This window comes from Anopheles maculipalpis, chromosome 3RL (genome assembly GCF_943734695.1).
Source record: "Anopheles maculipalpis chromosome 3RL, idAnoMacuDA_375_x, whole genome shotgun sequence".
NCBI lineage: Eukaryota > Metazoa > Arthropoda > Insecta > Diptera > Culicidae > Anopheles > Anopheles maculipalpis.
In genome coordinates, this window is record NC_064872.1 from 56,464,435 (window position 1) to 56,478,703 (window position 14,269).

General features: G+C 43.6%; 1 protein-coding gene across 1 annotated transcript in view; it reads left to right on the forward strand.

Annotated features, from left to right (window-relative positions):
- The first annotated feature begins 370 nt into the window (after positions 1-370).
- The window catches only part of LOC126561636 (uncharacterized), a 62,180-nt gene continuing 48,281 nt past the window's right edge, over positions 371-14,269 (forward strand). Inside the window, exons 1-5 of the mRNA XM_050217908.1 lie at positions 371-2,384; positions 2,754-2,892; positions 4,755-4,868; positions 5,480-5,570; positions 5,910-6,039. Coding sequence (XP_050073865.1) covers positions 458-2,384; positions 2,754-2,892; positions 4,755-4,868; positions 5,480-5,570; positions 5,910-6,039 — 2,401 coding nt within the window. The 5' untranslated portion in view covers positions 371-457. The remainder of the gene's footprint in view (positions 2,385-2,753; positions 2,893-4,754; positions 4,869-5,479; positions 5,571-5,909; positions 6,040-14,269) is intronic.

The following is a 14,269-nucleotide window of genomic DNA, read 5'->3' on the forward strand; positions in this document are numbered from 1 at the left end:
CAGGACGCTGTCTTTATTTCTTCCATACATCGTTCAATCGTTTTTTCTGCGCAACTAACTAACACTACCCAATTTGACGTACGAAACTCTTCGAATGATGCTGCTCTACTTCATTAGAATGCAAATTAATATAGGTTTCAGTAAAAAAAAACATGCATTCAGCACAAAACGAGCATAAGTGCTAGACAGAATGAGGCACTAACATCATAAAGACCACCCACACACCACGACAGATCAGATGTGGCGCAAGGAACTGTGGATAAAATACAAACGAAAAATCACACACCACAGATAGCCGAAGCAAGCCTCAAAGAAGTTTAGTTTTAACACGGTACGGTAGCGTTGAACACGGCGTTCGTAACGCATTGGTAACAAATCTGGCAAAGGCAATCGTCCGTTTGTGACCTTCATCCGCCTCCGGCGAGGTAGTGGGCGGACGGGCCCTGGCCCTGCAACGATGAAGGTGGATAAGGGCGTGTGCACCAACGGCACGTTGGAGGACCTTAACCGGGCCATCCAATTCGAGGCCGTCTTTTCGACGCTCGTCGAAAACAAGATACTGGCAATCAAGCGTGAGTGTGAGCTGAAGAAGCGGCACAAAAAGTCACGCCTCCTGCGGCGTATCCTTTTCGGCCGCAAGGTATCATCGGGTGGGGCGGGAGTCGGTAGTTGCTGCCATCGCGAGGTTTCCGCTACCAATAGTAACAGCAGCAACGATGCAAACGCTGCCGGCGAACCGTTGTGCCCGGGTCAGAATGGAACTGCAGGAAGCGCGCATCATCAGCTTCGAGACGGGGTAGATGTCGGTTTCTATAGCTATGGGCCTACACTGCCGGAAGCGTCCTTTGCCGTGGAAAACTCCACCATTAGCGATGGCGTTGATGAGGTTATAGTGGAAATCGGTGACCTTTCGTCGCTGGTCGATGCCGATGGGAATGTGGTTGTGAGAACGGCGAGCGTGGAACCCGGCAGTTATGGAGAAGAGGCGAATGGTCCTGCGAGTGAGTCGGTAGCAGCTGGTACCCGGTCCAGGATGTCCGTTGCCGAATCCGTTTCGACGAAAAGTCCCGAATCGCTCGAAACCCGTAGAAGTAGCGGCCGTGCGTCTGTTACCGCACCCCGGAAGTCCTCCCTGCTGGAACCGGTTTCGATTGAGATCGAGCCAGAATCGGATCCGCTCAGCGCACACTACGATATGGAGGACAGTGCGACGAATGTTTCGATTGAGCTGGATGGTGTTAGTGATGTTTCCGACATGCGGCGTAGCATTGCGTCGGAACCAATATCTATTATTAAGAATTCGACCCGATCGCGATACGGGCAGGGGTCGTATCTTTCTGCCGGCAATGCCGTTGCCAACCGACTGCGGGTGCTTGAAGCGAAGTCAATCAGCGCCCAGAACAGCCCGATACTGCCACGTCAGAAGCCTGCGACCGAAGGACGCCATTTGACGTTTAGCACGGCCACCTACCAGCAGACGAAGTCGTCGGCCAAGGCTAGCGCCATCGACTGTGATACCTCGTTTGTGGTGGATCTCAGCCAGTCGGATCGGGATCAGCAGCAGCAGCAGCAGCAACAGCAACAGCAACACAACAACTCCACTGTGATAGTGAAGGACAAGCCGATCGGCCAGGCGGCAGGCGGCAGCAAGAAGTCAGCACTAGTTCTAGGCGATAATAGCAGTAGTAGTAGCGCTAGTAAGAGAAACAAATTAACGCAGCCCCATTCAGCCATTGTGGCGTCCATCGGTCGGGCCACGGCGGCACAGCAGCAGCATCAGCAGCAGCCGCAGCCAGAGGCGCCGTCTTCGCCTCCGCTCGGACTCATCGAAAGCTTTATCCAGCTGACGGCATCCAACCTACCTGTGATAGCATCTACCGCACGACATTCACCGCCGGTTAGTGATCTGGTCAAGCTGCAGCAGCACCACCTTACCAATACTCGCCAGCAGCAACATCGGCCCTCCTCCCCGTCGATCCTGCTCGACACCTTCTGTCGCGGTGAGGCTCATCCTTCCTCCGACGCTCACTCGCCCATTCCTTCCAGGCGTGCTAGCAAAGGATCAGCTGCAGTACCCACGTCTGCGGATGGTGTCTCTGCAACGGTTTCCACGGGAACGTTACAGCCTTTGCCAGCTGGCTCTGCCCAACCGAATCAACCAACGCAGGCACAACGTAAGCCTCGGAGCTTCCTGAAACAATCCAGCTGCGATGTTGAGCTGCACTATCGGCCAACCGTATCCGGTACACGGCGATCGAGCGCCAAGGAACACCATCATCACCGTAAGAGCAGCGCCTATGGCCATGGCGACGATTATTCCTCCTACATCATGGGCTACGACATCAACGAGAGTGACGAGGAGAAACTGAACAAACGGAAGTACAGTAAGTATGACGGTAAAGTGTACTAAATGGCATTAACGTGTGTAGCGCTCTCTAACCTAACGTCCCTTAGTTCAGTTGGACAAAAAAAAAAAAAAACAAACAAAAATTTGACCCCAACTTGAAGTAGCTCCAAAGATCCACCGATCAATCATATCACACTGTTGCAGTTTCTTCGTTGCCATCATTTTCTTCGTTGGTTCTTCCCCTGTGTGCAGCACCTCCCGTTCTCTAGCAGCACCCTCTCACGTGTGCACGAACGTGTTCGCCTATCCATCATTACCACCACCATCACCACCACCTGCAAAAGTCGATGTCACTGGAACGGTCGATGTTCTCAAAGTAACTTTTCTACTCATCCTCCTGTTCTAGAATATTTGAAGCGATGCTCGGACCCGGTCATAGTGTTCCCGTCGACGAGCAGCGGCACAGGAGCAGGCGTAGGTGGCGGTCCCGTCGGCGGCAGTGGCCTCCAGCATTGCATCCTCAGCCGTCCTCCGAATCAACCTCTGTAAGTATGACGGCGGGGCACATTGTGCCGAAACGATGATGCATCGTGGTTTGGTTGGTTTGTCAAACGAAAAATAACTGACAAACTTTAAGAGACAAAGCACTTATACGTGTCTCGTGTGTGAAGTAGTGGTAGAAGTCTTCGCCCTATGCCATAAGTACTGCACCACACGGCAAAGCATTGTAACTTTCTGTTAACACTTTAGGTTTTAAGTTGCACTTGATGTGATTGATGAACCCAATTGATACACGTAGCGTCACTCATTCCATGCATTGCAGTTGTTACATTTTTAAGTAATCATAAGGTTTTTGTTAGACATTATTCACCGATTTTATTTCCTAAGCCTTAAAGGAACACATAGACTCTTTATGTTAATTTTTCGAATTTATATGTTATTTGTTCGAGTGTACACAGGTAATTACATTTTCAGTATTTTATTCAGAATTTTCTAATTAAGTTGGAAAGGTCACTCAAATCGTTAAAATAAAGCAAGTTTTCATTAAACTTTTAATTGAGGTCGGAAATTATGATAATCCTCGAGGCAAAGCTACTTGTCCTACTACGCAGCATGTCAGTTTTCCAATTAGATTTTTGTTCGTTGAGATAACAGGAATGAACTAAGAAGGGGAAGATCGGTATTGCAACAGATGTCATAAACAAGAACTTTTGCACCAGGAATCATGCCTCGTAGCCTTTTAACATTTTAAGTTTTATTTAGGCTTACACTACAAGGAAGATGATACTAAAATTACAATTTCGTTTATAAAATAGTACCACTTGATTGCTGTATATATGAGATCAGAACACTTGAATCAAATACGCATTCATTTAATATTAAAAAATATGATGAAAATATTATCGATCGAACCCCTCTCGAGAACTTTCCTAGTAGCAAGTCCAGTAGTCCTTCCGGTCCATCTACACGATACGATTATTTGATTGAGAATCTTGAAATTATCGCAAGAAACTGTCAAAAATAGAATAGCTCGGCTGTTTGTGTGTGATTCAGAATTACTATTTCTATAATTTTAAAATTAAATACCATCTGTGATAGTATCAATTACAATGTCTAGTGTATCGAATTACAGTCGCTTCAATTTGCAGTTCAAGGTCATAAATATCTTTAAAACACATCACTGTAACAAGTTGCGTTTACAAGTACACAAATACCACACTCAACATGATGTATCGTTGAGTCGTATACAAATAAGCTTGATCAGGAATTATGCTGATTCATGCACTTGGTTGCTAATTACAATCAGAACCAGATTAATTTATGTTACTTCCTTTCATTTGGATGGATACAGATTGTGTACTTGGAAGAAGCTCCGGGTAAGCCAAGAGCTATCAATAAAATCTCGAGCATTACTCAGCACCATTACCTTCACAATCCCTACACGACATACTGCCTGTTAGTAACGGTTCGTCCGAACTGGGAACGTCTTCAATTACCCGTTTTTGGACGAGAGCCTCTCAGTTATGGTTCGTCCTTTTCGATTACAAACTGGATGGGGAGGGATGGGCTCACTCGCTCTCACCCCACATCATGCAGCGGAAGAGTAACCGCGCACGTGTGCGTGTAACTGGAGCTATACGCATGAGAAATTATTATAGCGCTAGCCCTGAAGTAAACCATATAGCACGCTGCAAGCCGTACCCTGTGTTCTCAGGATTTCGTCCGCCCTCACACATGCTCAGCAGCGTTCGTGGTTTCCTGAACGTCTCTCATCGCTTACCTTGTTATCTGTTTCTCTCAATGTTCCTCGCATGTACACACCTGCCTGTCTGCCTGTCTGCCTGTCCCGCTTGCCGCACCGACCAAACCCCATCGACGAATCTATCCCGCAACTGGCACAACGTAGTCAATTCCCCTACGACGAAGACTTCATGTACGATGTTTCACTGCAAATTGAATCCGAACGTCACGGGGAGCTGGATTCAATAGTGCCTGAGCATAGGAGGAAGCATAAACACAGGTAAGAATTGGCTCGGGATAACGAGCAACATAAAGTACCTTGGTGCCGGATCTCTGGACCTCAACGTCCGGAATGTGTACTACGGCGTACGGCCCACCGGAAAGCGAATGCCGTACACCTTGCCCATGCACCGTCAGCCACGAAAGATCGATACGAGACGAAGAAACAGCTGCCTGCGGATCTCGTGCGGTTGAAGACCTACTCTGGCGGTGCTTCACTCAAGAGACCGAATCTCGAGTCGTGTTGGCAAACAAGGACTCCCTGGTGGCTTTGACGCCAAGCAGCACCCTATGGCGCTGGTTGTCCCAGAAGTGCTGCTGTTTCAACCGTATACTGTACCGTGAACTGGCGGAAAACTCTTGCCCGCGAACGCCAAACGACCGGTAGCTTTGTAAACCCGATCGCAAGATGAACTAATAAAAATGGCACAAGCATAGCCCGCCGAAACCCACCATTTCCCTCCAGCTGACCGGACGCCGCACGCCGGGAAAAAGAAACAAGCAAAATCAATTAACTTTTATCTCACGGTTCATTCTTTTCTTTTCACCTCGGCACGATCCTTTTACATGCAACCGGGCCCTGCCCTTACTGACGTGAAATCCCGGAAGCAGACATCATCATCATCACCATCGACACTGTAAGAAGAAAAGACACAAGAAGCGCAAAATTCTGGTGCACGATCTGGACGACCAAAGCGTAAAGGTAAGCCGAGCCGGTAGGATGTTTTATCGTTTTCACCGTCATCATCAGGGCTTAGAAGGGTGTTATTTTTTCTGTGTCGAGTTGGAGCTGATGCTCACCCTTCTGCTGCTGTACGTGTGGAAGCAGATTTTACACCTTCCCTAAAACTAAACCCGATACCTGTAGCGCGGGTGCCTAATCCTAATGGCCCGTCATCAGCCGCGTCACGGTCACGTCAAGTCAACACACAGGACGTGCCGTTTTCGTCGAATACAGATGCTTCAGCCGCTGACATTACCAACACTGACATCTGTTTGCTTCTCTCGCGAGGGCTCATTTTATTTTCTTCCTCTTCTCCAGGTGATAGACCCGGACGATCTGCCGCAACGTGCCAGATGGACAATCATTGCGACCGCATGCCTATTACTGATTATGTGCCTACTATTAGTTGGAATCACACTGCGGATGGCTCCCATCATCGACGATATGGGTAAGTAGCGGGGGGGTGGAATGCATCATTAAAGCGAAATAGCCGACCGAAGTGATAATTGCGGGACGTAATTATTGCGATCTGAAATTGTTTTTCACTAAAATAAACCAGTCGCTGCGTGGAGCTGTGCACCATCGTCGCGCTGTACTCCAACTGACCGTAAAGCTTTCCCACCTGGCAGCAAATTTAGTCGAAATCTCACATTACTTTTCACTGTGAATCCGTGATGTGTGTGCCGCTCCGAGAAGCTCTCTTTTCATGAAGAGCACCAGAGAAAAGCTTCAATCGTGAGCTATCATGCGCATGCCCATAAAAATCCTCTCATGCTCGCTCGTCACGTACCATTTTACGGGTTTAATAATCTCAATTTTCTCATACTCTCTCATAAAATTTGCGCGTAATTGGTTTGGAGGGGAAAATGCCATTTTTAAACAGTGTTTTCCTCACGATACTGAAAGGATCATTCGCGAGAGTTTAGAGTGTACTGTCTAGAAAATCGTACTTGTTATGAGCGAATAGGAGCAACCCGCTCCCATGCAAGCCGCAACAATTGTTATGCTAAACAGGTCAATTATGATGGAAGATAAAGGGACTTGGATGCTATATCCTCAGTGTCGACATAACGATGCACGTTAATGGAGGTGCCTGGTTATTCACTGCTCAACGATGGAGACGCCTAGTCTTTTGTGTAACGCAGTAATTTGTTGCGTTTATAATCTTTACCTTCATAAAACATCGTTACTTCGCTGATATAGAGTTTTAAAGGAACAGGAAGTAATCTAAAAAATCATCATAGTTACAGATCATTACATTATCATTACGTTCATTGCCGCAATCACAGATATAGTTATGATAAGAGATTTCAAATTTAATTATCAATTTATTCACTTTTCAATTGGGCCTGGCCAACATTCATGATTCAAAACTAATGAGCAAAACACTTTTCATTAACAATTTTACCATCTCTTAATCGTAGTTTGGTCGTTCTGTCGAAATAAAAAAATGTATAGAACTAAATAAAGTTTAACTTAAGACTCATTATAAATTTTTATGCAACTAATTTACCGGATATGCAAAAAACAATTTTCATAATTTTCGAATTAAAAACAATTTTTTAAATGTATTATTTAAATTAATATGAGGTGATTTTTAATCAAACGGTAAAAGTAATGAGTATTTTAAGGGATAAATTCAACAAATCTTAAAGTTTGGTTAATGACAAACATACAAAAGATTTGTTTTATTTATTTACAATTGATTATTACGGTCCAGTACCGAGTTGTCATGCAAAAGTTTTGTGTTGTCTTAAAATTTAACGCTATATGTAATATGAAATTGAACATGGAATCAAAATAAGGGTAACATTTTTATTCAATGTTATGTTTGTTCCACTTGAAAAATACCAACAAATTCACTTGAAGGATTTTATGTACTCTATCTAGTTGAAAAATCAGCTCACAGTTTTCCACATCATTGTGTTTTTAGAATACGTTCAATAGTAAAAAAAGAACAAATTCCAATCTGATATCATTCAACCAAAAGACGTCGATCATGCTTCACAGTTTGAGATGCTCCTATCGTTCGCGTCAGTAGCTTTGGCGGCTTTAAGTTGACAAGCAACGAGTTTCTGCTGTTGCAAATTGCCGTGCATCATCCCATCAACTCTACTGTCCCTGATGATCCCTGCTGTCGCAATAACTTTGCTGCTGCGGTTGTCTTTCTGGCCCCGTTCCGTAACCATTCGAAGGTTGAGGTAATTTGAAATATTGTATCAACATGAAATACGACCGACGCGTCAGCGCAATAATCGAGAGCACGAAGCAGGGACGGAATTTCGGTACCGTTTAATCTTCGAATTCTATCCCCGGGAGGCAAATAGCTAAAGTAAATATTAATAACAAAAAAAAAAACAACCTGCGACACAACCAGTCGACGGTGCAAGGCAAACGTACATATCCGAGAAACCACTTTTCCAATTTCCTGTTGATCCTGAGCATCTTGCCAATCGTTACCCTAGCTATTCGCAAATCCTAGCCCCAGGTCGGCACCACAACACACAGAGGTAGCTCGCTAGCAAAGAGAAATCTTACTACCACACATATCGGTGACACTGGGCAGGCTGAAAGACACGGCAACACACGGCCAAACGTTCGACGTTCGTCACTGTATTTGGCAGCACCGAGATGTACCCCCGGTAGCCACATCCCCACCCTTGCATTCATATCGAGCTCATCCGAGGGTCAGCTCGAAGGTCCGGGTGAATAATGCTTTCATCTTTCCTACATTAATTCATTGGATGTAGACGCAAGCAAATAAAAGCAATTTAATGGCACTTTGTTCGCCATGTCGGTGCTAAAACCTACCCAACAGTGCTTACACACCACAGAACAGTGGCTCACCACTGGGTGTCCTTCACTTGAAAAGACGCCCTTCGCTTGACGTACCGTAAGTGTCTTCTTCTGGGGAATTTCGCTGGTGAAGCTGGTGGTCAGGGAAATGGTGCGAGTTTTGTTGACCATCTCAAACCGAGACAGGACCGTCATCCCAGATCTATCTTCATTAGGCGATACACACATGCTTTTTGCGTGCGCACAATCATATTACGCTTTCTACGCCCACCAGCATAACGGGACGGGACAACAGCCACTTCCACCCGCTTAACAGCTCAAACAGTTTATCCTTCTCCAAATGGACGCTCGATGAGTTTTCAACAGAAGCGGCCAAAATGAAGAGAAATGCTCCGAAACCACCATGAAAATCAACTAAACTTTTTCCCAACGCTATTGTCAGCCAGATGTATATGTGTGTGTGTGTGTGAGCACATGCGTGTACCAACCGATGGTGATAACATTGGTACAAAACGACCAAACAACAGGCACTGTGAGATGCTACTACAACTCAACTAGTAAACGACTTCCACTACTCTACTCGCAAGTGCTTTGAACTAGCATAACAGAATAAATGTTCACCCGCAACAGTTTGCTCGTGTTCGATTGAACTGTACTCCGAGAAGGTTGGTAGTGGTTTCCTTCACTCCTCCCCTATTACGTGGAACGTATAAAACAGTGTAAAAAATCGCTGAAAGTGGCATTTGCTTCGCCGCGTGAACTGCTATTCACCCACCGGTTATCCATTTCCCTTTTTTTTGTTTTGTTTTCCTTAGCAAGTGGCTTACGAGGAAAAGAAATCACACAAGACACAAGGCAAGCTTCAGAGGAGGGTGTGGTAGCGAGAACGGCCACAAAAAACAATACCACGCGGGGGCCCATGACCATATCGGACTCGCTAGCTCTCCAGCCGAGACCATCAAATCCACGGTATCGCTCGAAAATCCCCCTTAGCAGAGGGACGTATCACACCGTCGACAGTGATTTCCCTTCCGAACCGTTCCCTGGAGGATTTCGGCAAGGAACAGCTTAGAGGTTGAAGAAAGTGAAAAACAAACCCCTGTGGTGTTGTGGCCTGTATCAGTAGCGTGGCAGTCCTATACTTGATCGACCACCTGTTTGAGTTTAGATTGTTTTGGATTTTTTTCTCTCCCATTTGTTGCTCGCTATCTCCTTTTGACCACAGCGGATCCTCACGACGCACGATGGTGGACTGAAACCTTGATAAAGAATAATGTACCATGCTAAGAAAGCCATTGTGTCGGAAGAGTTCGAGTGGCAGATCCTTTCCAAGAGTGTGAATAAAGTGCTGCCCATTTGTGTACGGCAAAACATAAACTTGTTGACTGTGAAGTCTCTTCGGTGGTATGATGCGGTTAACAATCAGCAACAATTGATGGAACAGAATTATCAGATCTTACATTTTTTAAGTTTTTAGCAAAATCTTATCAGAAATTTTACTTAAAAACTGCCTCAAAACGGGTTTTTTTTTAATCAGAAAATGATTCTAAATTGCGAAACTGATTCTAAATTATTCTAAAGTCCAGGCTAAACCATTAGATTTTGAATCCTTACAAGGTTAGAAAGGGGGGGGGGGGGCCGTTTCGGATGGGATTTTAACTCCGGTCCTGCCGTGTGAAGACCGGGCTGCCCCTAAACAAGCTTTTATTGTAGCTATTTTAGAGCAAAGCCATGCAGACTGTCTCAAGGATCTCTTGTGCTCAAGATTTACGACTATGAGCTTCAGTAATGACAGGATAATAGCTTTCGCAGGTTTTAAAGCTTTAGAAAAAAGATAATAAATAGTTTTGCTTACATTTCTTTGTATTACCGCTACCACTTGCCCCACAAAGGGTAGGGGCGGTCCACTTTATGAGATGTAACACAATATTATTTGTAACATAATTTCGAAATACGTGTGTTTGATTTAAAATTTTAATATAATTTAATAGTAATCAACTTTATGTCCCCTTATCCGATGTCTCATTGTTTTTTGTAGCATATTTCTTGATTAGAGTAAAAAATATACAACTTCCTGTCGAATTAAGACCGGCGACGCTGTAGCTTCTACCACTAAATTAATCATTTGCGTAATATTTGCGATAAAATGTCAACTCAACTTGTCATTCCATCCTAAATTTTATATTAAAGTAAATTTGGGAAGGAGAAGGGTCCCTTGCAGCGTTATGTTTTGTTACAATAGGGGAAGCGGGTTAAAAAAATCTCGATTTTTGCGTTACGTAATTGGTGGATCGCCCCTACTTCTTTGATTATGATCTTTTGTGCCCATGTGTTTCAATTGAATGGTCATTGAAATGATCATTTGTGTCATAATTGTATTTTATTTCAACAAAAAGAAAATAAAATCGCTACACACCAACAACAGCTCAAGAAATTCACTTAAAAAAAATTTAAGACCGAAAAAAAACGAAAACAAAGCTTTTCTATGGTCGACAATAAATACTTAACAAGTTAGCAGAAACAAAAATGTCAACCTTTCCCCGCACATTTTGCAAACAAATATTCGACCAGACATTGAGTGGTGAATTTTTTTTTTCGTACGGCAAAATCAAACAGAAAGAAAGATATCCTCCCAGCAAGACGTGAAAAAAAAGCCAAAGAAAACTCCAAAAAAGTACAACTACCTAAGCGGAATACCACCTCAACGAGGAAGGGCACGCGAAAACGTGCTGAAAATTCTGTACCTCACCATCATCCACGAAGCAGCAAGAATTTTTGCATACCTGTTCAAGAAAGAATGTGAAATTCTTCGAGATCCTCCGTGGAAGAACCAACTCCAAAGGCACAGCACCTGCTTCACTTGCTTCACTTACACAAAATGTCCATTCGAAATGCGCAATCATCTTTAATAAATAGTAATCAAAAACAGGCGCGTTGCAACGACCGCTCCGTAAGCACCCAACGAGATATTACAAATGGCGGGAAATGTATTAGCTTGAATTCTAAAATTTAACCAAAAATTTATTATAGCCTAATGGAATGAATATTTTACAAGTTATAATATCAGTACAAGAGCATAATGTAATTAAAGATCATTTGACACAAACGCAAGATCTAACACAATTAAAAAGGGATTAAATTGGTTATTAATTCATAGATCCGCCAGAAAAACTATTACTCCTTGCAATCTAGAGTTAAAATCTGAACCGTTCAGGACGGTCAGGTTAACCTTCAGGTCACTGCACAGTCATTCGTTTCTAGATGTCATCAATTTTACATTAATATCTCAATTGAATTTGCCTTTTAGCCGTAGTCTAGCTCACCAGTATCGCATCAATCACAACATGCTACCACCGCCGGGTCAAGCAAGCTCTTGGCAAACACAGAAACCTAATAAACCTAATAATGATATTATTGTGAAACGGAGCGAGCGCATCATAAGACATAGCATCGTTTTTTTTTCTTCCCTCCATTTTTTTTTTGCTCGAGGGGGCAAAATAAACGGATAACACCGTATGAATAAAATTTGCCTGTTTTACTCGCCAAAGCAGGATACAGAAAAAGACAACCGTCGGCTTAGCGTTGTCTTTCGAATTCCTTTGCCCAACAATTTGGCGAACCGCGGGTTTCCTATGCCCAAATGCTCGCAGCATTTTGCATCTGCCTGAGCCGGCCGGAGCGGATGTAACTAAATTTTGATCACAAACCATTTTCACTTCCTGCTGCAAGCTTTCTATCCGTTTTTAATTGTATTTCATGTTCAATCGTTCTTACCTTCGTAATTCTCACTCTGTTTCTCTGTCTTTCTTTACAGGTAAGTTGGCTCGCATAAAAAGCACCCTTATTTCAAATTTGTTGGGCACACTTGGGTAAGTTTTTCACAAAAAAATCAATACTGCTGTTAATTGATTAAAGAGATTTTTACACTACATTTGTTTGCTAGAAATATTTCACTAAAATTATGCGGAAAGACTACTTTATTTCGTGCGAACTGTTACCATTTGTCAAACACATTAGCCAAACTATCGCTCTGAGGCGACACGTAACCCCATTATGGCGAACATTGATTATTCACCCGGCAATGTGCAATGAGTTCGGCTACGTTTGACCTCCACACACTAGCTCACTCATGCTTGCCATGATGGGATGCCGGCACATTAGCATCGGTCCAGGTATTGGACGGTTGCTGTAACTTCAAACATCAAACATTTCGGTGCGCATGGATGGCTTTCTGATTTTACGCCAACCCGCTCTGTAGTAGCTCGTGCTCCGCAAGTTTTGTGTTGATTAAAACATAATGAAGCAACAAGTAGCACCTGTTCGACCACACACACACACACACTCCTCCCTCATTTCCCCCCGCCACCCCCGTTACCATCGGGAAAAGCTGTTCGATGTGTCTTACACACACGTGATGCCTTTCGGGTGTACAGTGCACGCCACGGCACGAGCAGAGTAATATCACCGGAGGCCGTGGGTAGGTAGGATCGCGCGATGGGAAGAAACTGTCTATTCCAAAAAGGTTCTCGAATGCTGCATGCATGACCGAAAGCATTGAACAAAAACAGACCAGAGAAACTTGTCTACCGCCTTGACATGTTGGAAGCTATATCACACGGGTATAGCGTTCGCCACAGTTCAACCTAATAACCCTCGGCACTGGTGATGCAGGATCGAACAAAGTTTACTAAAAATATACATTTCTATTATCAAACACAGCAAACGTTCCGTGAGTTGGTTTTGTATGTGGAAACATCAGGTCGTCCGAAGTATTTAAGTTGTTTTGTTGAACAAAAAATCATTGAGACACAGACATAGTGGCAGTAGTTGTAAAAGGTTTCAAAAATAGGCTGCAAACAAAGTTCCAGGGCAAAAAAAACCTATTTTGGGTTCAATTTGCCTACAAAGTCTTAATAATGCTATGCTTATACTTCAAAATGTACCTGAACACGCATAAGAAATACATTGATGATGCCTTTTTGTAAATCGGAGTAAGTCCTATTGCATGATGCTAATGCCAAAAGTTAAAATACCTGGATAATTCATGCATCAATTTTACAAAATCCTAAAGTAAAATTTTGTTCTAAAAATATATTTAGCTGTATGCTAAATACAGCACAGTTAGCATGAATGGAATTCGAAAATAGTCAAAGTCATTTGTCACCAGTTAAACTTGCTTACCCTAATCACAAAGATACACATGCAACGCACAGTGCGTAAACCTTAGCATACACATTTGAAAGCAATCTATTAGGCATTCTTCACATTTGCTGTTCTTCCGACATTTGCCGACAGTAGCCTTAATAGTTGCCAAAAGCAGAAAGAAACACACGCACACACATTCCAACTTCGTCTTTTTAGTAAGCTTTTCCTGTTGTTCAAGAGAATGATTCTCGATTGACAATAAACCTTCCGTTACGGTGAACGATGAGTTGCGTGGGATCCGTACACTAAGCACTACGGAAGGACTCGCAGGTTGACACATTTACATTATCCGAGCTTGGGGGCGACGTTATGGAGAAGACAGCATCCGTGGCTAGAAGTGTGCCAGAAAATAGATTCATGCATGCTGATGAGGCGTCAGACAAACAGCATGTGGATGTGGATTGTGATCAGTACCGCATACATGATGAGATGATGATACTCATGATCTTGCAAGCATAAGGCGAGCACTTGGTTCAAAGGAGACCTAAAACAGCTTAAAGTAAAGGTCACCAGCTCAGTGTTGTACGTTGTTCATATTAACCTTGGCAAATGTGAGACGATATTGTAAAATTGAATTTATGTGAATGTTAAAATATGAGAATTTTCCCTTGTTCCTTTGGGATAACCTGGCCGTATTGCTAAAATATTTTATTTTAGTAAAAGAATCAACATTTGTG